Below are 21,099 nucleotides of genomic sequence, written 5' to 3' on the forward strand. Positions count from 1 at the left end.
AAGCATTCAGTCTAGGAAATCAGCCTTGCATTGAAGGTCTTTGGTCCCATTCTGTCAGAGCAGAGAGACGTAAAGCTGATGCCTCTCCAGAATTTGCTGCTGAGGGAATGTCAGAGCTGATTCCCACTGCTGAGACCTAGGTACTTGCAGCAAAATCAGTGCTATGAAAACTTTCTTTAGAGGAATGTGGGGAATTCCTCAGATCTTGGCTTAATTGTAGAGGGAAAAATCTGAGTTCCTCTGGCATTGCTCCAGATGAGGGGAATGCAGACTGGCCCCAGGTTGCTCAGGGTTGGGAGGTATTGCAAAGCTGCAGGAGAAGCATTGGTGCTTCACTACTGACACTGTTTTTGCCTTTTGCATTTAGTTTGAAGAACCATGTCTTGTTAACTCCTCCTACCTGATCTTGTGCAAAACTCCAGCCATTAACCTGCTGTTGCGGAGCGTCCATATCAAACTGGAATTTATTCTGGATAATCTGAGCTTTGATTTCAATTCCTTGCATCCCATGCCCTTCTCTTATGAAGTCAACCCCATCCTAAAACCCTTGAATGCTGAAGATCCCGCCAAACCATATCGTCACAAGCCAGGAAGCGTCATCTCTGTGGAGGTAACACAAAAACTAGCTGGAAATAACGTTATTTGTACAAAGTTGTTTCTAACCTGAGCGTTTTAAATTGGTGTCATGCAGGATCCAAGGTTTTAAAGCATTTGACAGGCTTATAACCTGTCACAGCACATCTGCTTTGGCCAATGAGAAATGGTACAAAGAAGAGTGAAAAGAGTGCATCAAAAAAGCCTCTTGAGCCTGCAATCCTTGTTAAGGGCTTCATAGGGCTTGTGGAAACTTCTGTGCTTTTTTATTTTTAATCCTAATAAACTATCTGTATATGAGATATTAGTACTAAATAAACCCCACATCCTATTCTCAGCTGCTGGCTTTTTCATAGCTTCTTAAGATTCCTCTAGAAGTAACTTAGGAGTAAAAGAATCCTGGCAGTAGGGAAGAACTGTTACTAGGTGGCAGTAGGAAAATCCCTCTTTAAAGATGATACAGAAGGGCAGAGCGGCTAACGTTTTTTCTGTACATGCAAGAAAAAAAATCTCTGAGATATTTCTTTTGTATGGGAATGTACTTTCTAGTCCAATAGCCATTAAGAAAGTTAACAGCTATAGCTGGAGATGCACTTTCTCCACTTGCTTTTTTTTTTTTTTTCACACATGAGTAAAAACTGTGAGGATATACTAGTCTAGAAATGTCTAGGCTGCTGCCATTGGTATTGAATGCATCTTGGAGAAGTAGGGCAATTTGAGAAGACTGAAAGGGAATTAATGAGATGCAAGCTGTCAAGGAGCAAGGAGGTTGATCTACCAACCTGTCAGGATGCCCTGACGGAGTGCTGGGCAAAAGCATGAAAATGATGCTGCAGGATTTGGCTTAGAAAGCATTAAAACATAAAAATGTAATTAACATCAGTCAGCATGGTTTTACATAAAAATGTAATTAACATCAGTCGGCATGGTTTTATTAAAAAAAAAAAAAAAAAAAAAATCTTAATCCCCCAAAATTAAAGCAGATTTGTGTAGCGGATAAAAACAATAGCATAAATGTGTGATGCCTTTGAAAGGTATTGATTGACTCACCTGAGTGCTTAGGTTAACTAATGTGAGACTACCTTTTTAAATGCATACAGATTGCGTGTATGTGTATGCATATCCACACAGAGTGAAGAGTTGAGCTTAGTTGTGCTGTGGCTGAAGAGCCTTAAGACGACAGGCTATTTATAACTGTACTTATGCAGCATGGTACAGGTCCTAAAGCTATAATCTAAATCGCATGCAAGTGAATTTTTTAGCTTACAAAATGAACTTCTGCAGCCAATTCAGATGCGAGCTTAGTCAGAGAAGAAAAAAAGCTGCTTTCACCCTGTGCTGTTGGTCTCCTGCATTTTCTCTGGAGCCATGAAAATGCAGAGTTGTTTTTTCCCCAATTTGATGTGCTGTTCCACATCTGTTCCAGGGGGAAAATCTAGATCTGGCTATTTCCAAGGATGAAGTTATGGCTATGATTGGGGAAGGAATCTGTGTGGTGAAGACACTAACAAGGAATCATCTCTACTGTGAGCCTCCCTCTGAGCAGCCAGCTCCACGGCACCGCACAAAGCGGGAGGGCACAGACTTGCTCCCAGAGTTCACGGTAGGGAATCAGCAGTACCGCAAGAAATCCTGTCCCTTGTCGAAGTACAAACAAGAAGTAGTGATGGAGGCAGGGAGCGGGATGGGAAGTGGAGGAAAGGCAGAAGCCCTGGTGGGGGACAGGGGAGGTACCAGGGGTGCCAAGGAGCTGCTCTTGTTCTCGACTCTACTCTTAGGTGCCAAACATTGCCTGAAAGCAAACGGTATAGCTGGATTCAGGAGTTGTGCGGCGGGACAGCTTTGCTAGAGAGCTGTATGCCACCTGCACCCATTCTGGAGAAGCCCTGTGTCTTTGCATTGCTGCACTGAGCTTATGTCGTGGCACGTGCTTTCTTACAGGTACAGATGGGAAACCTGAACTTCCTCCTGGGCCGAGTGCAGTATGACACAGAAAGCCAGCTCACCTTCCCGCTGGAGGCACAGATTGGTTTGGGTGTTGGTGCATCCTTCGTGGCACTGATTGTTCTGATCATCGTCTTCATATACAGGTAAGAAACTCTGGCATTGTGCGAGGTCTTTAAGTTCCTCTACAACGTTATTCAGTGGATGTGGCCAAGTGTGTACATCTTGGGCTTAAACAAGGTCCCAGTTTTCTTTATTTTGTGCCAAATTCTGAGCCCTGGGTGTTGTTGGATGTGTGAGGCATGTTGCACCTGCTGGTCACAGCCTGCACTGTGGTTCATTCAGAGTCCCCACCTAATGGGTGCTCCAAGAAACACATCTAGTTTACAGAACACTGTTTGGTGTCCTGTAAAGGAGATGTTCCGTAGAAATCACCTCAACACCAATTGCCCTGGAGTCTTTGGCAGCAACAAAACAGTTGGCAAGGACAGTCCCTGGGCTGGGGCCACTGGGAACAATTCTGCTTTTTATTGCAGGAGGAAGAGCAAACAGGCTCTCAGGGATTACAAGAAAGTTCAAATCCAGCTGGAAAATCTGGAAACAAGTGTTCGGGACAGATGCAAAAAGGAATTCACAGGTCAGTCACAGAGTTCCTAGGTTCTTGCAGCTTCAGGGAAGCTTGAAGACCCACTCTCAGTCCTACCTCTCTTTCCCTTCCTGCATAATTGTTTGGGTAGCTCAGAGCAGGCAATAACTTTATCCTGTGGTAATGTGTTGAAACAGATAGCCAAATTCTTCCATCTTTAATTCTTCTCTTTAATTCAGAGCACAGTGATCTATACTGACCCCTCTGATTCTCCAGTTCATCCTCCAGACTCAGATGAGGAGCTAAAGGTCAAGACAGTGCACTTGGAAAGACCTTAAGGACAGCTAGTCCAGTCTGTCTAGGGCAAGTTGAATTACACCCCATATTTTGGGCCCACAAACCTTGTACTTCAGCTGCTTACAGCAGTGAGCCCTCATGTGGGAGACCTGGGGCTCTAAACCTGTGTGGGTGACTCAAACCATAATCGCCAACTAATGTGGGAAGCAGTGAGGAGTAGGAGATCTCTAATACTCTATCTCTGATGTAGGTAATGCCTGTAACCACAGATCTCTGCTGAACAGTGGCTTCCTCTTTATAAAGCTGGAAGCCAGCCCTCAACTGTAAATGAGAATAATCACCAAGTTCACCTGGTTCCTCCCCAGGGCTGCAAGCTTCCTAAAGCAGTTTCTCACAGCGCCTAGTCTAGTTTTAAATGTCCTGGCAGTGGGACCCCAATGTGCCCCTTCCCAACAGGAAACATCCTTCCTCAGTCCCATCCTGCTGCCCTTAGTTCCTGCACTCACCTCACGCTCTGCACCGTCGGTTGTGTGATCGTGTAGTCAGCCTCATGGGCATTTCCTTTCCCTCAGACCTGATGACTGAGATGATGGACCTCACAAGTGACCTTGTGGGCACAGGAATCCCCTTCTTGGACTACAAGTCCTATGCAGAGCGCATTTTCTTCCCGGGCCACCGTGAGTCACCACTGCAAAGGGACCTGGACATCCCTGAGTGTCGGCGGCAAACCGTGGAGCAGGGCTTGGTCCAGCTCTCCAACCTGCTCAACAGCAAGCTCTTCCTCACCAAGGTAATGCCCCTCTCTGCTTGCAGCCTGCTGTCGGGTCAGGGCCACGTCACTGGCAGCTGGTGGCACGAAACGGGCAGCGCCTGTTAAAGCATTCCTGAATAGCTCCCTGCAGCACCACTTCTTCCAAGAGCCAGTAGCTGTGACTGCCTTGTTTTTAGCAGATTCACGCACTGGCTTATCTCTCTCCCCACCAGTTCATCCACACTCTGGAAATCCAGCGCACCTTCTCTCCGAGAGACCGGGCCTATGTGGCCTCATTGCTCACTGTCTCGCTGCATGGGAAGCTGGAGTACTTCACTGACATCCTCAAAACACTCCTGAATGACCTTGTGGAGCAGTATGTGGCCAAGAACCCCAAGCTGATGCTGCGGAGGTGAGCGAGCCAGCCATGGTCCCACTGCTAGCTACCCGAGGGGACAGACCCTTTCTGCCCAGCTGGCAAGCTCTGAAACTCCTGGGGGTAGGATAACATCATGGCATGGGCTGCAGCTGTAAGACCAGTGTGTGTCCAGACAACACACATCAAACAGGAGGAAGCAGTAACAATGATACCCCTCTGCCCAGTCAGCAATTGGCAGGGCAAATAGCAGGAAAGGTGTGAAAAGAGTAGGAAGCTGGAGCTGCCCACCCCAAATTCCTCTTCTTTTGAGGCTGCTGTACATTAACTCTCTCCTTGTGTTCAGGTACTAGGGCTCTGCCAAGTCTGCTAATCTCACTTAGCTGTTTAGAGGTCCCTGGGCTCACGGTCATGCCATGTTGGGAAGCTAAACTGCAAGATCTCCTGTGTTTGGATCCCCTTTAGCCTCCTGTCCGGTCCATCCCTCTGATCTGAACAAATTTCCCTCGTTTGAGATCTACCAGAGGCTTTCCTCTGTCCCCTGCTTGCCTGTCTCCTCACTTCTGTCATTTGGTGCCTCCTTCAGGCTGAAAAGTGTCTCAAATAAGTGGTATCAAAAGCATTAACTTTACTGGTCCCCAAAGTCCTTTTTTAACCTTCTCGCCCTTGATCCTGTACCATCATTTAGTGTGCTCTTTCCTCAAGGGGAGTGATCTTTATCTCCAGATCCCTCCCTGCTGTGCACCGTATTCCTGTGACCAACTTCATGCTCTCTTTCAGGACAGAAACAGTGGTGGAGAAGCTGTTAACCAACTGGATGTCCATCTGCCTGTACGCGTTTGTGAGGGTAAGCAATTTGTCCCTTTGTGGTGTAGAGGGGCCAAAAGAGGGGAGACGGCCACAGCTTTGCTTTGTGCCTCGCTCGTAGCTGAAATAGTGCCAGAGTCATCCTGTATTTCAGGGTGGGGAATGGGAGAGCTGGGCTGTTCACTGGGGAGAGGTATGCTTAAATCAGCTTTAATAACACTCTGTTTCCAGGATGTTTCACCAGATCATGGAAGGCTCAGCGTAGCTCCTTTTATCTTGGGACGTGCTGGCCATAGGCTGGTCTGTGCGTGGGGAGGAGAGATTCTGATCTAATCCCTTTCCCGGAGAGGGGGTGGCAAGGAGAGTCTCTCAGATTAGTGATGCAGAGGCAGAGCAATGGCTTGGTCTTGTGCATCCGCCTGGTAGTTGGCCCGTGCACTTTCCTTGTGCATGGAGCAGGAGCTGTCAGCAGAGGCTCTGTCTTTGCCTGCGTGGCTTAGCTGCTGCATCCTCAGTCCTGCTTCTCCACTGTCTGGGTGTCCGTATTTCCAAGCCATTGGGCTCTGCTGGGAGGAGGAAGCTGAATTTCTCCCAGGTGAAACTCCTTCCTTTCTGTGTCAGGACTCTGTTGGGGAACCACTTTACATGCTGTTTCGAGGAATCAAGCACCAGGTGGACAAAGGGCCAGTTGACTGGGTGACAGGGAAAGCCAAATACACCCTAAATGACAACCGCCTTTTGAGAGAGGACCTGGAGTACCGGACTCTGGTAAGCACCAAATCTTTTGCTCCCTCTGGGCTCTCTGATGGGACAGGGCTGAATATCTCTCCTCCTATTATTGAGGCAGAAGTGCAGCCTCCTGCCTCTGTCTCCTGAGAGCCAGGTTTATCCCAGCGGCACAACTCCATAGCCGAGCAAGAGCTCTGTTAAATCAGGCACTTTTGCCCTAGGCTGATAGGAGCCATCACCACGGTAATCTGGTGTATGTGCTGTGCTCTGTGTCTAGAAATGAAGGGATGAAATTGCTGACAGCACATGAAAGCCCTTCCCAACGCTGTTGAACTGGCTTCCAGCTCTTGACATAAGACTGAGAACACCTGTGATGTTTTCTTTTCTGAAACTCTTCCAGTGAAAGGACTAGCTGTTAACTTGCCTTAATGCCAACTATCAAAGGTGTAAATGTGTTAGATGTAATTTTATCAGCTGAGTAGCTGCGACCTTTTCTTTTCTTTCCCAGACCTTAAACGCTTTGACACAAGCAGGAGTTGCTGCAGGAGGGGCAGAGGACTCCCAAGGGATTTCTGCGAAAGTGCTAGACTGTGACACTATAACACAGGTGAAGGAGAAAATCCTAGATCAGATCTATAAAGGGACGCCATACTGTCACCGACCAGACCCAGACACCCTGGACCTCGGTGAGCAGAACCTCTTGGTGCCAAAACTCAGTGAGGAAGTGGAAGAGTGGTTGTTTGCTACCTGTGCACAGCACCGTGGCGTGCATGACGTTTGTCGTTCTCTGCTGAGTGTGCAGAGTCACTGAGCAAAGATCTTGCACCCTGGCTGGGCCCAACAGGGCATGATGCAGGAAAGAGGCTAACAGCAAGAGGTAGGGGTGGGAAAGAAGCAGTTGGGTCCAGCCCCTTCCACTTCATGGTGTCCTTTGCCAGACTTTGGACCATGGCAATGGCTTAGGCAAGGGGACACAGGGAGAAAAAGTATGGAGAATGTGTAGGAGGGGAGGATGATTTGAGTGCGGTGCAGAGATGCTGTAGTCATAGACTGGCTCTTCCTGCCAGTGAAGTCAATGGTAGCATCTCAGTCACGTATGTCAGGGAGGATTTTGCCCACAGTGGTTGATGAAAGGTAGAACTTTATGTTCTGAGGGAAGCCACTCAGTTTTCTATCTTCATTCTTTGGCTGTTGCTGAGTAGTGGTGACATTTATAGATGAGCAGGTACCGGGGGAATAGCAGGTAATAACGACAATGGGCGCGTATTTGTGGTTTGAATCACCTGCTTGAAGAGTCATGATCCGACAGAATTGCTAGGAACTTGGCAAGTGTGAGATGAGCGACGTGGGCAGCCAGGCGGCTGTCTGTCCCTGTGCTCTAGGAGACTGTCCTGTGGCTGTGGGACGCTCTGCTGTTACAGGTGCTTGCTCAGATTATGCTGTCTGGGAAACAGCGTGGATAAAGGTTGACCAGGATCAGTGGGTGTGTAACAAGGGATATGGCAGGTCAGAGCAAGGCAGGGGTCTCGCAGGTGCTGTGCTCTGAGGCAGGACCACTACTAGAACCAGATTTTGCTGTTCACTCTCCAGGAGAATGTGGAAATAAGAGGGACAAGTGACAGGAACTTTGAATTATCCTGGGGATGGAAAGCAAACCTGAAAGGGTTTAAGAGCTTAACATCTTCAGCTGCTCGAAGAGAAGGATGATATGTGACTCAATGCCTTTATAGAGAAAAATATCTGACATTAAAGACTTTCTAGCCTTAAGTTCTAAGAGTCTACAGACATTTCTGTTAACCCTCTTCCTTCGGGGTGGTGGATAGACTGAATGGGCAAATCATGCCCCCTCTATTCAGGACAGTCAAACCTGAAGTGGTCTCTGAAAAGCTGCAGAAGAAAATTTTGTTATTCGATAACTGGGTAAAAAAACTCAGTGCCAGTAAAGGCAAGGGATTTACGTGCAGAAAGTTAATCCTGGGTGTGTTTATGTACACAGATGGTTTGGATGCACGCATCACAGCAGTGCATCCATGGGAACTTTCTCCTATTCCCTGACTATTGGGCTGATGAACTCCCAGCCCTCTTGTGATGCTGATGTAGCTTGAGCATTACTCTTCTCTGGCATAGAGTTCCACTAGTTCGGGTTGAAGCACAACGGACTTCAGAGATGCCTCAACTTAACAGTTTATCTTTCCATTGTTCTGTGTTTTAATGGCTGTAGAGTGGAGATCAGGGCTGGCAGGTCATCTGATCCTGTCCGATGAGGATGTGACATCTGTTGTTCAAGGAACTTGGAAACGCCTGAACACTCTTCAGCATTACAAGGTCAGAACTCAGTTTACCATTGCTTTGTCTCTCCTCTTGTCTTCTACAGACTGTTATGCTCTGCTTGTGGCTCTGGCTCCTGGTGGCTCACTGTCAAAAAGCTGGAGCTTTCTTGCAGCGGCATATTCAAATTAAGTCAGTGCTGTGGCCTGCACTTTGACTTCAACAAGCATAGCCCCGTCCTTAACCTGTACCTGAGACACGGGCAGGTGTAGAGCTTGGAAGGAGACGCGCAAGTTCATGCCTGGTGGCTGTTGCACTGAAGGCAATGCTGCTGGATCCCTTAATGTTCCAGTCCAAATCAGTTAGTAGGTGATGGCGCACTGATCTGCAAAGTAGCTTCTAGGACTGGAAAGAGGGGTTTTTTTTGAACTGCCTTGCACCAATGTGTCATATCTTGCACCTTGCTGCAACATGTCCTAGACGTGAATGACCTCAGTCCCTGAGTATTATCATCTTCATCATACTTTGCACATCAGGTTTTTAATTGGTACAAACAAGATTCTCCCACCATCGGGAAAGACAGTGATGGTGCCTCAAAATCCCTGTTTCTGTCCCTATTTTCTAGTAATGGTATAGTCTGTTTTGGTCTACAGGTACTTGCCTGTTGTGCCGATGAGAAACATGCCATTTGTTTTGAATGTTGATTTTTGCTTGTGTGCAGGTGCCCGATGGAGCAACAGTAGCACTGGTCCCACGCCTGACCAAGCACATCCATAGGGAGAATCAGGATTACATCCCAGGAGAGAGTGAGTTTGATGTCCTGTTCTCATAAAATGATTTTCTAGCACTTGTCAGTTAGTGGGACAAGTCTCTTGCCGTAGCCCCAGCTTTATGCTGCTCTAGAAGGCTGATAAATGATTTGGACCCTCATAGGATTGTCAGGAAATTGAAAGCTTGGGCAGGTGAGATGAGAGAAGAGCAAAAGAGTGTAAGAGCAGAGTAAAGCCAGGCCGGGCATGAAAATGCAGGATAAGCACAATTCTCTAGTTCTGACTCTCTAGGGCTGAGCGCGGTCTGCAACTTGTAGGAATCTTAATACGCTCAGGTGCTGAGCATGGCCCAAGGGTGGTGATGTTACCTTACTGCCTGGCAGAGCGAACAGCCCTGTGGATACTCCTGTGGCATGAGGGACAAGAGCCACAGGCTGCAGCTTAACGGGTTCAAATTGGACATGGGAAAAAAAAAAAAACTTCTTCAGCAAAAGGGTGGTGCAGCCCTTGAACAGGCCACTGGGGTAGGGGGGAATCTCTGTCTGAGGAAGTTTCCAAGACCTTGAAGGTTTTGGATGGACAAAGGCAACGTGCTGTAGTGCAGGCAACAGTTGTACTCTGTGCAGAAGGCTGGATAGAGGCCTCCAGAGGTTTCTTCCCCTTTGTTTTTCTCTCCTGTGAAATCTTGCTTCCTTGGGGCTCAACCTGGCCAAGCTCTACTGTGAGAGAACTGACACTCATCTGTAAACAATTGCTTGTTTTAGAAACGCCTATGCTGGAGGATGCAGATGAAGGTGGGATCAAACTTTGGCACCTGGTAAAACCAACAGAAGAGCCAGAGCTTCCCAAGCATCGGCGTGGGAGCTTAAGAGATCGGGAGCGAGCCAAGGCAATCCCGGAGATCTATCTGACACGTCTACTCTCAATGAAGGTGAGAAGCAGCACAGATTGTGTTGTGCTTGGGATCTTGCCTTCCTTCATATCCCCTGGCAGATTGCAGGGATGAGTATGAAGATGAAGAGCCCGTTTGCCTGGGTTGATGCACGTGCTGGTTGTTTCCCCTCCGATCCCAGCACTGCAGTGCCAAACTTCTGCTCCTACTAACGGGTTAAGTTTTGCAGAGCCTCTAAGAGAGTGAGAAATGGTTTTATCCCTGTGTCCACCCCATGTTTCTCTTTGTGTGTCCCACAGAAAAAAGCAGGTATCCTGTGCTTCACAGCAGAGTTTCTTTGGCAGCAGTGTCCACTGAGCTGCCTTATCTGCTCCCCTTCCACCCCACCCAGGGCCAAGAAGATAGGACTGACCTCTTACCTGCTGCAGCAAGATGATGCTAATAGTACACACCAGCCGTGTACAGATTCAGCTGCAGTCATAAATCAGGCATAGCGCCTTCTCACATTCTCCTTTTTGCTTTATTCCGGTGTCATTGTTAAAAAATTGACCCAGGAACTTGTCCCTCTGCTCTGTTCTCAAGAAAGAATCAGCTTTTGGCATCCAGCTTCCCCAGCAATGCCCTGCTTGCAGTAGTACTGTTTCTCAGGGGACAGCCCAGGCACTTTGCCAGGCAGTGCCTGTGTTCTTCCCACGTTTACTGAGCTTCCTCTTGCTGCTGAGCAAACCCCTTCTCCCTGTTCCTGTCTGGCTGAACCCAGCTGCCGGCAGCGAGCTGTCCCCCTGCATTAGGCAGTCTCTGCGGTTCAGTGCCGTTCCATCGCGTTGCAAGCTCTCTTCCCTGTAGCAAAATCCCTTTTACCTGCGGTGGTTCTGAGTACATCTGACTCCCCTCTGCGTTTTGCTTTGTTCGTGAGCTTCTCCCTGGCCTCTGTTCCAGAAATCGCTGGGGCCTCCTTTCTCCTTTGCCGCTGCTGCCTGCAGTGGAGGGGAGGTGAGGGGAGGCTGCTGAGCAGCAGAGGGTAACCTCTCATCTGCGTGAGGCCTGGGCTCTGACTCCGTCCTGCTCGGTTCTCCCCAGGGCACTCTGCAGAAGTTTGTGGATGACTTGTTCCAGGTGATCCTCAGTACCAACCGCCCTGTCCCTCTGGCAGTCAAATACTTCTTTGACCTGTTGGATGAGCAGGCAATACACTATGGGATCGCAGACCCCGAGACCATCCATATCTGGAAGACAAACAGGTATGGTGTTCCTGTGGGCCCTGCTAAGCTGTCTGGAGCTGATCACTCCCAAAGTGACAGCCACCTTTGCCTGCTGAGGAGGAGCAAAATGGGAGCGCAAGGCAGCAGAGCATGGTGTGAAAAGCTGGTTTTGCTGGGAGGGCAAAGCTGGGAGATGCAGTAACATGCAGAATATCTTTCAGCACCGTAGCTGCTACCTTTGCTGATACCCCGTTGCGCTTCTGTCTTCTCTGCAGCCTGCCCCTGCGTTTCTGGATCAACATCATCAAGAACCCCCAGTTTGTTTTTGATGTGCAGACGTCGGATAACGTAGATGCTGTGCTCCTGGTCATTGCGCAGACCTTCATGGACTCCTGTACAATAGCTGACCATAAGTTAGGACGGGTAAGTGCAGAGGGAGAAGGGAGCGTGGTTGGCACAGACAGTTGAGCAGCGCTGCCCCAGAAAGGCAGTAATGTTTATGTGGCACCACTGGGACAGCAGGCCAGGCCCATCCTTGCTCCCATGTGCCGCTGGAGCACCGGAGAGTGATGGGTACTCCTGGGAAGAGAGGAGGGAGGAGCTGGTTTTGTTTAGCGTAGAAGAAGTTGTTGAGGGGTGCTCTTTATTTGCAGCTTTACAGCTACTTGGGGGACAGAGCTAAACTCTAGCTGGCTGTGGCAGACAGTGTAAGTCACAGGACGCATCTTGGGAGATTCAGGTTGGCCATTAGAAAAACTTTTTACCACCATTACTCACTCTGTGCTGAGGACGGACCAGTCCTGCACAGGTCACCAGAGATGGGATGGGTGGATCTCTGGAGGATTTCAGGAATCAGCTATGCAAAGCCATAGCCAATGTGATCTCGTACTGGTGATCGCCCAGCTCCAAGTGGAAGGCTGGACTAGGGATCCCAGAGGTCCCTTCAACGCATCTCATGGTTCCTCAGACTGCATTACTAGAAGGGAGCCTGGCATTTGAAGTGCCTCTCTAGGCAGAGGACAAAAATTGCCTATCCGGAATGAATGACAGAAGATAGCAGGGATGGTGTTACCTGCTAAGGTCAGTCCACAGCAGGATGAAGGAGCTTTTTGTAATCAGTTCTGGTTTTGGATGTTCAAGGACTCTCCGATCAATAAGCTGCTCTATGCCCGGGACATTCCTCGCTACAAGCAGATGGTGGAAAGGTAAGCCATGAATGTGAGGAGTCGTAGTTTAAGCAGTAAGGAGGAGGTTAGGAGGAACAATATGCTAACTGCCTGTGTACCACTGTATAGGTATTACGCGGACATTCGTCAGACCATCTCTGCCAGTGACCAGGAGATGAACTCTGCCCTGGCTGAGCTATCACGGGTAAATAACATTATTTCAGAAGTCACCCTGGCCCCTCACCTGTATATCTAAGGGAAGGTTAGTAATGCAAAGATGAGATATTCCAGCTGAGTGTGCAGCTCTGCTCAGACGCTGACCATTCCCAGGGGCTGCTCTGCTTTGTGGCACCACTGGGAGGGCGAGGGTCTGCCCAGCTGGCGCTGAAAAGTGTGGTCAAGGATTCAGGGCAAGGAGTACGTGTGACTTTTTCCTTTGCTAGGAACCATTGGTGAATTCCCTTTCCTGTTGCTTTGTGCAGCAGGCACATTTCCTAATGAGTTGTGAGGACGCAGAATTTAGAAGAACAATTGTTAGGTGTCTCACCGTTTTGTCTGACTTCCTCTCTTATTCAGAATTACTCAGGTGACCTCAATTCCCTGGTGGCTCTACATGAATTGTACAAATACATCAATAAGTACTATGACCAGGTGAGTGTGTGTTTCCAGCAGGTATGAACATGCCCTTCTCCTTTTACCATCCCATCAACACAACTCCAAAAATTAATAATTAAGAGCAGCCAGACAATTACAACGCTGTGTATTGTTTCATTGCCATGCCTAACTCCCATGTTGTAAGTTTGCTTTATTCTTGTCAAAGAGGGAGGGAGGAAATCCCAAAAAAGGACTTCTCTCTAACTTGGAGGCTGTTGGGATTTCATGTACGCTTCTTTTTTTTGACTCTAGTATCCAATACTCTACTTAAAAATTAAATGCAGTTAGTTCACATTCATTTACTAAAAATACCATTTTCAGATGAGAAGTTTAGCATTCTTTTTGCACCGTGAAGTTTATAAGTTATTAGGATGAATCTAGAATACTCACTTTGTGATTAATTTGAGATGAACTACTACATACCCGCTCTAGTCTTGAGCACGCTGGATTCCAGCTTGGGGCTTTCCGCTGTGCGTGGCGTGGAGCTGGTTGACAGTGCTGTGTGCTGGAGAAAGGCTGCCAGTCAGCTCTGTCTCGTTGCAGATCATTACCGCCTTGGAAGAAGACCCAACGGCACAGAAGATGCAGCTCGGATATAGACTACAACAGATTGCAGCAGCTGTGGAGAATAAAGTCACAGATTTGTGACAGGCGCAGACAGACTGCTCTCCCCTGGCTGAGCGGGGACAGTGCTCGTCCTACCTGTACACAGGGTGTCCTGCTGCCATTGGAACCAGGCTCTCCAAGGAACCCGCGGGTGACATGAACAGGGATGGCCAAGGCAGTACAAAGTACAAGCGTCCTTGCATCTCAGAGAATATTTTTTTACAGTTTTTTTCTTTTTAAAAGCAAAACAAAACAAAAAAAACCCAAACGTTGGTTTTCCTCTGGCAGACTGTCAGGAGGACCCTACAGCTCCTTCCTACAGATGTTACGTGAACGTGCCAAGTTTGCAAACACCGTTGTTGACGAGCCAGGTGACGACGCCGAGCACCGTGTCTGTGGAGCCCTCGGCCTCGCACGGATGCCCTTGCCGGTGCCGGGAGACTGCCCCGCTGCAGCCGCTCGCTTCAGCGGGGACGCAGGCAGCTTTCCCCAGGCTGGCAGCTGTGCAAACCTCTGTCCCCGGCTAGCGAGCGCTCCTGCAGTCTCCCACCTGAGAAACTTCCTTGCAGCAACGTCCCCACTGGTTCCAGATGTTGGATGTAGAAAGGAGAGAGCGTCCGATGGCGAAGGTCTCTTGCTCCCCAGCGTTCTGGTCTCCGACAGCTCGTGCGCGGCGCCTGCTTGGATGTAACGTGCTCACCAGCACGCGCGCTTGCCCAGGGGCCTACTGTAAATGGACAGCACCCCTCGCCCTTTCCCTCGGGACAAATTCAGCATGTGGGAGTCGCTGCCTGGCTCGCCTCAGTCTCCGCTGGCCCAGCTCGGGATCCGTCTTCCTGGTTCCTTGCGGTCAGAGGTTGCCCTGCTCTTTGGAAAAGCACAAATGCCTTGTGCCACGTCCCCTTCCTCCGGTGTCTGGCTGTTCTGCTGCTCTGAACTGGACTTGTAAATACCCTCAGAAAGTTAATGTATTTAAATGTTAAAGGAGAATGTTTAATTTTGTGGCTTTGAGACAAAGCTTTTCTTGGAGAAGTATCTCTGTGCACTTCTACTGACAAACGTCTGTCAGCACTGGAGCAAAGTTTTCTCCACTGCTTTGTCTGCAGGGATAACTCATAGATGTCTCCGTTGTCGTAACAGCAGCTTGCTTTTCCCCGCAGCTCAGTTCAAGGCTTAGCCCTGTGCTCTTCTGTTAGGCTTGCCTTACACCTTACTCACAGTTTCACTTCCCAAACTCCTGTTGTGGCACATAGAAGGGCTATTTGGTGAGCTGTGAACTCGAGGAAGCCGTGAAGCACAACTGCGTTGTTCCCAAAGAGCGTCAGGTGTCCTGCAAATGGGAATGATTCCTGGAAGGAAGGAGAGGCTGGAGCAGGCACAAGCACGGTTGGTTCCCAGCTGTCGCCGGGCAGCTCCTCGCTGTTCCCTCCGCAGTTCCTGCGCCTTGCGAACGGAGCCCTCCGCCCTTCTGGGAGCGAATTCCTATTTATAAGGGTGCCCTACTCGTTCTCCCCCCCCGCTGCTCATTCCACGCTGATGTCCTGCGTGCCTGGGGCAGGCAGACAGGTCTGACTCCCCGTCACTTCCCTGGGCTGGTGGCTGTGCGGGGCCAGGAGGGGCCAGAGCTAAAACAGGGCAGGATCACGTCCCTACCTCTCTTTACATTGCAGACAACAGTAATTCCAGGCCTATCAGATCAGCCCTGTAGCTTTGTGCTGCGCAGTTGCAAAAGTGTTCTCTGAGCAATATAACAACAAGCTAACGCTGGCCTCTCTTCCTATAAAGCCAGCTCTCTCCTGCGACCCTCTCTCAGCAGTATTCCCAGGTACTCTGTGCGCCCAGAGCACGGCCGACATCCCTGCGCCGCCTCCTGCTCCTGTCCCGCCGCAGGGAGCCGCAGGCGAGCTGGCTGGCTGCTGCCGGGCAGAAAGGACGGGGGCAGAGTTTGCCTCTCTTCCCCCAGGTGAGCACCAGTTTGGGTCTCGCTCCTGCCTGACCACCCATTTCCACGAAACTTATGGGAACTTAGCATCTCTGAAACCTCTGTCTCGACCAAATCTGATTAAATCAGCCCAAAAAAAGGTGGGTGGAGGAAAGGGCTGGCAGATGAGAAAAAGCAGATACAATGCGGATTCGTGAAGCCCATTCCCTTAGGAACTGCAGGAGGCGACTCCTTGGTTTGAGGCAGGTGCGGGTATAGTGGCCGAGTAGCGTTGTCCCCTTGTGCGGTGACGGATGGACTTTCTGCCCCAGGCAGCAAGGCGTAGGTTGTGGCCCCTCCGACTTGCTGAGCGTCTGCCAGGAGCCGCAGGCTCTCTGCTGGATTTATGGCTCTGCAGACTGTTCGTGTCTGCCCCTATTTTTGCAGAATTATCTCTGCGCTTTCCCAGAACAGGGTGGCTTGGGGCTTGACTCTGGATCCGCCTCCCGTCGGCAAAGGGAGGAGGACTTGGTGGCTCTCCTGGCGTCCGGGTGTCCCTGCTGAGAGCAGAGCCGCTGCCCACGCGGCCGACGTGGGCCGTGGGGTAAGTGGGCTCCAGATCCTCTTTGCTTCTCAGTAGTGCTCCGGGATGTTGGAAACAACCCGCTTCCTCCGAGCCTATCTGTGAAAGTCTTTTATTAGAGCAATAATCAAGACTTAAAAATAGAGCTAAACATAGGTGATTGACTTATTTAACATCTTGAGCTTGTCCTTGCATAGCCGGCCAGGAGGCGCTGCCCGGCGTGGGTGCAGCGAGGGCGGAAGGCCGGTGGTGCCCATCTCTTCCCATCCGTCTGTCCTCGGTCTTCTAGACACCGGCGTCCTCCTCCCCTGCGGACACGCGCCGAAGGCCCCTCGCTGGGACCAACTTGGGTGTTTAGGCATGGCCCCTCTTCTCTCCGTCCGTGCCCCTCTCCTGTGGCAAAATCCGTTCCTACGACAGGGTTCTGTTGCATTTAAATTTGCACAAAACAGGTTTTATGATGAAATTCCCTATGGCGGGGAAGACTTATTTATTTATTTCTCATGATCCTTCCAAGTTTCTTCCAGTCTCTGCCTGATTCCACGACCAGCTCGGCAGACACTCCGGAGACGGATGTTCCTTCTCAAGGACGGAGAATCCTCTCTGGATGTTCCCGTTTTCTTACAGGTAGCGAATTCTGTGGGCACCGGCTGAGAGTGCCCTGCCACAGCGCCCGTCCCCCTTCTGCAAGACACAAGTTCAGCAAGGGGATGTCGCGGCTTTAATCGTATTCTCGGAAAGATGATGTTCTTCAGCGGTAGGCAGGCAGATTTATTTAGTACCGCGGTCAGAGAAAGAAACTCGCTTCCACCGTGGTCTGGATGAAACGCCGAGAACTGATCAGTATTAAGATAAATATCCGTTAGCGTATTTGAATGTCTCTCCTGTTGGCACAACTAAGAGTAGCTGGCACCCCCGTGATGTTAGATGTGAGAGCGCTTGCTTTCCGCTGTCTGGTGGCAAATTTAGGCTGTACCTGGAAGCCTCTTTTCTTTTTTTTTTTTTTTTTTTTGGTAGAAATTGATGGCTAATTTTTTTTTTTTAATGAAAATAGAGGGTTGTCGGATGCTGCTGCCTCGGTGGAATGCCATTTCTTTTTCAGGGCGTGCCCCGGTTGCAGCGAGATGCTGCTTTTTTTGGTGCCTTTCTTGTCGGGATGATTCTTTCGGTTTCCAGAACACCCAGTGTGTTTGCTCTGACGGTCCTTCTCCCGGTCCCCTGTCCTGGTGACTCTGCCCTCTCCCAGCCTTGTGATTTGGTGTCTCCCTGGCTGTTACGGTATGGCCTGACCTGCATTTATGCCCTGCCACACCTTGAGTTCTGCTCAGAGCACCCGAGGTACTGTTTTTCTTAAATTGGAATTAATAATTAATATAAAAAGCTTGGAAAAAAAAAAAAATCTGAATTTTGTTACATAGTGTAATAACTGTTTGTAGATACTGTTCTGAGATGTAGGAATCTATTGGTGATAAAGAGGTTTTGTCTGTAAATAATCAGTTTAGAGTCCAAATGATTTTAATAAAGAGAATTCTTACACAATAATTCAATAAATTTTAATATACAACCCGCGTGTCATGCTTGTCTTGCGCGATGATGCAATTGCCCAGAATCTATTCGCCTCTTTTTTTCTCCTCCCAAGTGGAAATCGCGTCCCCCTGAGCACGAGGACGAGGGAGCCGTGCCAGGGGCGTGGGGCTTTCCGCCGTAGCCCGGGAGCTACCGCCGGAATTGCTTGGAGGTAACCTTGTGCCAGAATTGCTTGGAGGTAACCTTGTGCCACCTTCCCCTGCCGCTCCTACGCGGTGGCACTTCTGCCGTCCCTGCCGCAGGAGGACGGAGCGCGGCTCCTTTCGCACCTCCCGCCGCAGGAGCCGCCGGTCGCTACAGCTCCGGTTGTGCTTTTCCGCGGCGGTTGCCTAAGGTACGGTTTTGACGTTGCTCGCTGTTGTCCCCCAGCGTGAGGCAGCAACCAGCCTTCCTAAATTAGCAAAACAACTACATTCTTAAACTAATTGCACAGTTCTTCCCAGACATAAAGCTGGCTCCTGGCCCATCTCTCCTGTCTTACCCTCCACCTCCCCTTCCTTTACTCGCAGAGTTTTGGATGCAGCCTGCTTCTCCCCGTCTTATCTCTGTCGTGCCACTGCTTCGGTCCCTCCTTTCCCTACGTGAGTGTGTTCTTGCTGGCCTTTTAGGGGTTACAAACCGCTCGTCCCCGGGTGCTGCCCCGCACTCGGCAGCACCCACCCTGTTATTTTTGGCGCGGGGAAGGCAGGTGAGAGGAGAGGGGCACAGGCAAGGGGAGAAGGGCTCTGGGAGGCCCCGACCTGGGTTTGGCAGCCTGGATCGGCAGCAGAGCTACTGCTAGGGAGCCTTAACCCTTTGCTTCGGGGCTGGGGCTTGGTCTCTGCGCTCTCAGGGAGGAAACCTGAGCTGTGCAACCCCAGGGCCCCAGCGAGGGGGAGGCCGGGGCATGCCCAGCTCTGGTGCAAGGCTGCAGCGGGCGGCAGTGGGCGAAAAAATATGATTTTTTTTTCTTTTTTTTTTTTTTTTTTTTTTTTACTGTGTGTGGCCATTTGCTCCTCAGTGTCGCGCGGGTGCTGGGATGCTCGGGTCCCACCGCGGTGGGGCTGCAGGGAGGATGCTGCTGTCGTGGTCACGCTCCACGAAAAGGGAGCCAGGGAAGCGTGGGCTCTGCGGTCACCAGCAGCGCGCCACGATCGCGTTCGGCTGCCCGCGGGCGCTGCTGGGGGAGGCTGAGGTGCCTTGGGGTGGGCTTGGGGAGCCTGCCCTCTCTGCCAGGCACAAGCCAGGGACCGTTGTGCCAGGCAGGGACAGGAGACGGTGCCACAGCAGCGAGGCTGGGCCAAAAGCCCTGCCGCCGCGCTGCCGGGAGCAGCGGGAAGTGCCAGGCAGCCCCCCGGTTTCTGGGTCTGGGGACGGTGGAGCAGAAGGGAAGGATTTCTCCGTTTCCATCTCGGTAGAGCTGTGAATTTCCCTCTATAAATAGTTGCTGTGGAGACTGTGGAGCTGTAGCGGGCTGACAGACCTGCTGCCAGGGAAGCTGGGGGGAGGCAGGGAGAGGCCAGCAGTAAAGTGAATCCACCGCAGCTGTCCTAGGTCTCCTGCTATCCCAAAGCCAAGGTTGTTCCCAGAAGCGGTGCTGTGATCCGATACCCTGCCCCGCTCCTCACCGCGGCCATCCAGCGATGCAGAAGAGTTTGCTCTGTTCAAGGACAGCCCTCCCGGGCAGCGAAGACTAAAAGGAGAGCAGGGCCAGCTGGTATCTCACTTTGGGGAGCTCCAGAACGAGCCAGATGACAAACGGAGCGGCGTGCCCTGCCTGCGAGCTGCTGCACGGTAAGTCCGCGCGGGGCCCCCGGGGCTGCTTTCCCGCTGCGTGTCACGACTTGCAAGGATGCTGCCTTCAGCAAGGGCTTGGCAGGTCTGTGCTTGTGCGGAAGGTGAAGGCCGGTATCACCGGTGAGCTCTGCCGCGCCGGAGGTCCGGGCGTTGTACGGCATAACCGGCGGTGGGCGGCTCCGTACGCCCCTCCGCGCAGGTCGGGTGTTGTCCAGGCCGGAGGCGAAGCACCGCTCCCCGCCCGTGGCTCTCGCAGACCACGCAGGACCGCCGTGGTTTTGGGTGAAATCTTCTGGGCTGTTGCAGGCCTGCGGCAAGCCAGTAGGCTCCGCGCAACGCAGCTGTGAACGACAAAAGCAAAATAACAGTTGTTTTTAAGGTAAAGATGTCGAGTGATGAAGGACTTTAAAGCATTGATCGCCCTTTATCACAAAGCTTAGAAAAATACATTTCATTCTCCTATACCAAGCGGCACAGCAACGCTCCTCATCCTTTGCCAGCACAACCATGTAATGAGGGTGGACGGAGGTAAAGGCTCGCACACCTAAGGACGGACTTGCCTCGCCTCCGCGGCGAGAGGGACACCAGGGCCCGGCGAGCTGCCCAAAAGCTCCGTCAGTCCGAGCGCTTGGACATGTTTTCTGCTCCCAGTCCGCCTTTGGGTCCTGCTTTCCCACCGGAGCCTCCTGCTACCGTAATGATCCACCTGGGGAAGGGGCTGTTGAACTCCCATCTCCGCACGCTCTTGAGTTTTCCTTTGGCGGGACACCGTAGGATCTTTAAGGCCGTCGCCCAGCGCTCAGATCGGCCCCCGCTGTCCTGACGGTGCGAGTGGGGAGGGCTCGGGGAGACTCTGGCGGTGCAGGAGGTGCAAGGTTACCCCCACGCTCAGGCTCTGCACAAATAAGGAAAATTTTGAGTTCACCTCTGTTTCGCAGCTCAGGCGTTAGTAAGTGTTTGCGTAAAAGAGCGCCCACATGGACATGCAGCATCCCGTAGGTTTAGGCCTAAAAGAGACTGATTCTGAACAGCGTACGTGCATGGTTAGGGGTGTAAAAATACAAGGAGGAGGAGGAGGGACTGTGAGCTCCTTTCACACAGCGTATGGGCTTGGGCGAAGGGAGCAGCGTCAGCTCTGGCAGTTTGGGTTGTCCCTCAGGATGGGAGTCTCGAGCCCAGTCTGACCCTTCATTGGAAGCGCTCTGGGCGTTTGCTGGGTGCCCAGGGGCTGGCTGCAGCCCTGGCTGCCGTGCTGGGAGAGGGGCAGCAGCATGGGGAAAGAAACCTTCGTCCTCTGACGAAGTCGCGCCTCTGTCTCAGCACCGGGAAGGCGTTACTGTCCCAGAACAACTCCCGCTGCCACCACCGCCGCCAGCCCGCTGTAACTATTTCTGAAAAATCCTCCGGTGCGGACGAGCTCTTAGCTTTAGCGACCTGATTTGAAGGATTTAAAGGTCAATATTTTTACCCGTGCTAATGGTCTACTGGGATTATTATCACCTGTCACGAGCTCTGGCAACGTGCGTTACCCTGAAGCTTTGGCCGTACAGCAAGCGACACTTCCAAATTACGAAAGGCTGGGTTGGGAGT

At 51.0% G+C, this 21,099-nt stretch overlaps 1 protein-coding gene across 1 annotated transcript in view; it reads left to right on the top strand.

The window, feature by feature from the left end:
• Positions 1-13,684, top strand: part of PLXNB1 (plexin B1) — a gene marked incomplete at both ends in the record, with an annotated part of 38,754 nt that extends 25,070 nt beyond the window's left edge. Inside the window, 18 exons of the mRNA XM_082321049.1 lie at positions 368-610; positions 2,021-2,197; positions 2,536-2,684; positions 3,075-3,175; positions 3,994-4,211; positions 4,406-4,584; positions 5,329-5,395; positions 5,977-6,123; positions 6,593-6,770; positions 8,306-8,409; positions 9,074-9,158; positions 9,887-10,053; positions 11,095-11,255; positions 11,492-11,639; positions 12,357-12,421; positions 12,512-12,587; positions 12,959-13,033; positions 13,580-13,684. Coding sequence (XP_082177175.1) covers positions 368-610; positions 2,021-2,197; positions 2,536-2,684; positions 3,075-3,175; positions 3,994-4,211; positions 4,406-4,584; positions 5,329-5,395; positions 5,977-6,123; positions 6,593-6,770; positions 8,306-8,409; positions 9,074-9,158; positions 9,887-10,053; positions 11,095-11,255; positions 11,492-11,639; positions 12,357-12,421; positions 12,512-12,587; positions 12,959-13,033; positions 13,580-13,684 — 2,445 coding nt within the window. The remainder of the gene's footprint in view (positions 1-367; positions 611-2,020; positions 2,198-2,535; positions 2,685-3,074; positions 3,176-3,993; positions 4,212-4,405; positions 4,585-5,328; positions 5,396-5,976; positions 6,124-6,592; positions 6,771-8,305; positions 8,410-9,073; positions 9,159-9,886; positions 10,054-11,094; positions 11,256-11,491; positions 11,640-12,356; positions 12,422-12,511; positions 12,588-12,958; positions 13,034-13,579) is intronic.
• Positions 13,685-21,099: the final 7,415 nt, after the last annotated feature.

This window comes from Platalea leucorodia (assembly GCF_965183815.1).
Source record: "Platalea leucorodia genome assembly, chromosome: 9".
Taxonomy (NCBI): domain Eukaryota; kingdom Metazoa; phylum Chordata; class Aves; order Pelecaniformes; family Threskiornithidae; genus Platalea; species Platalea leucorodia.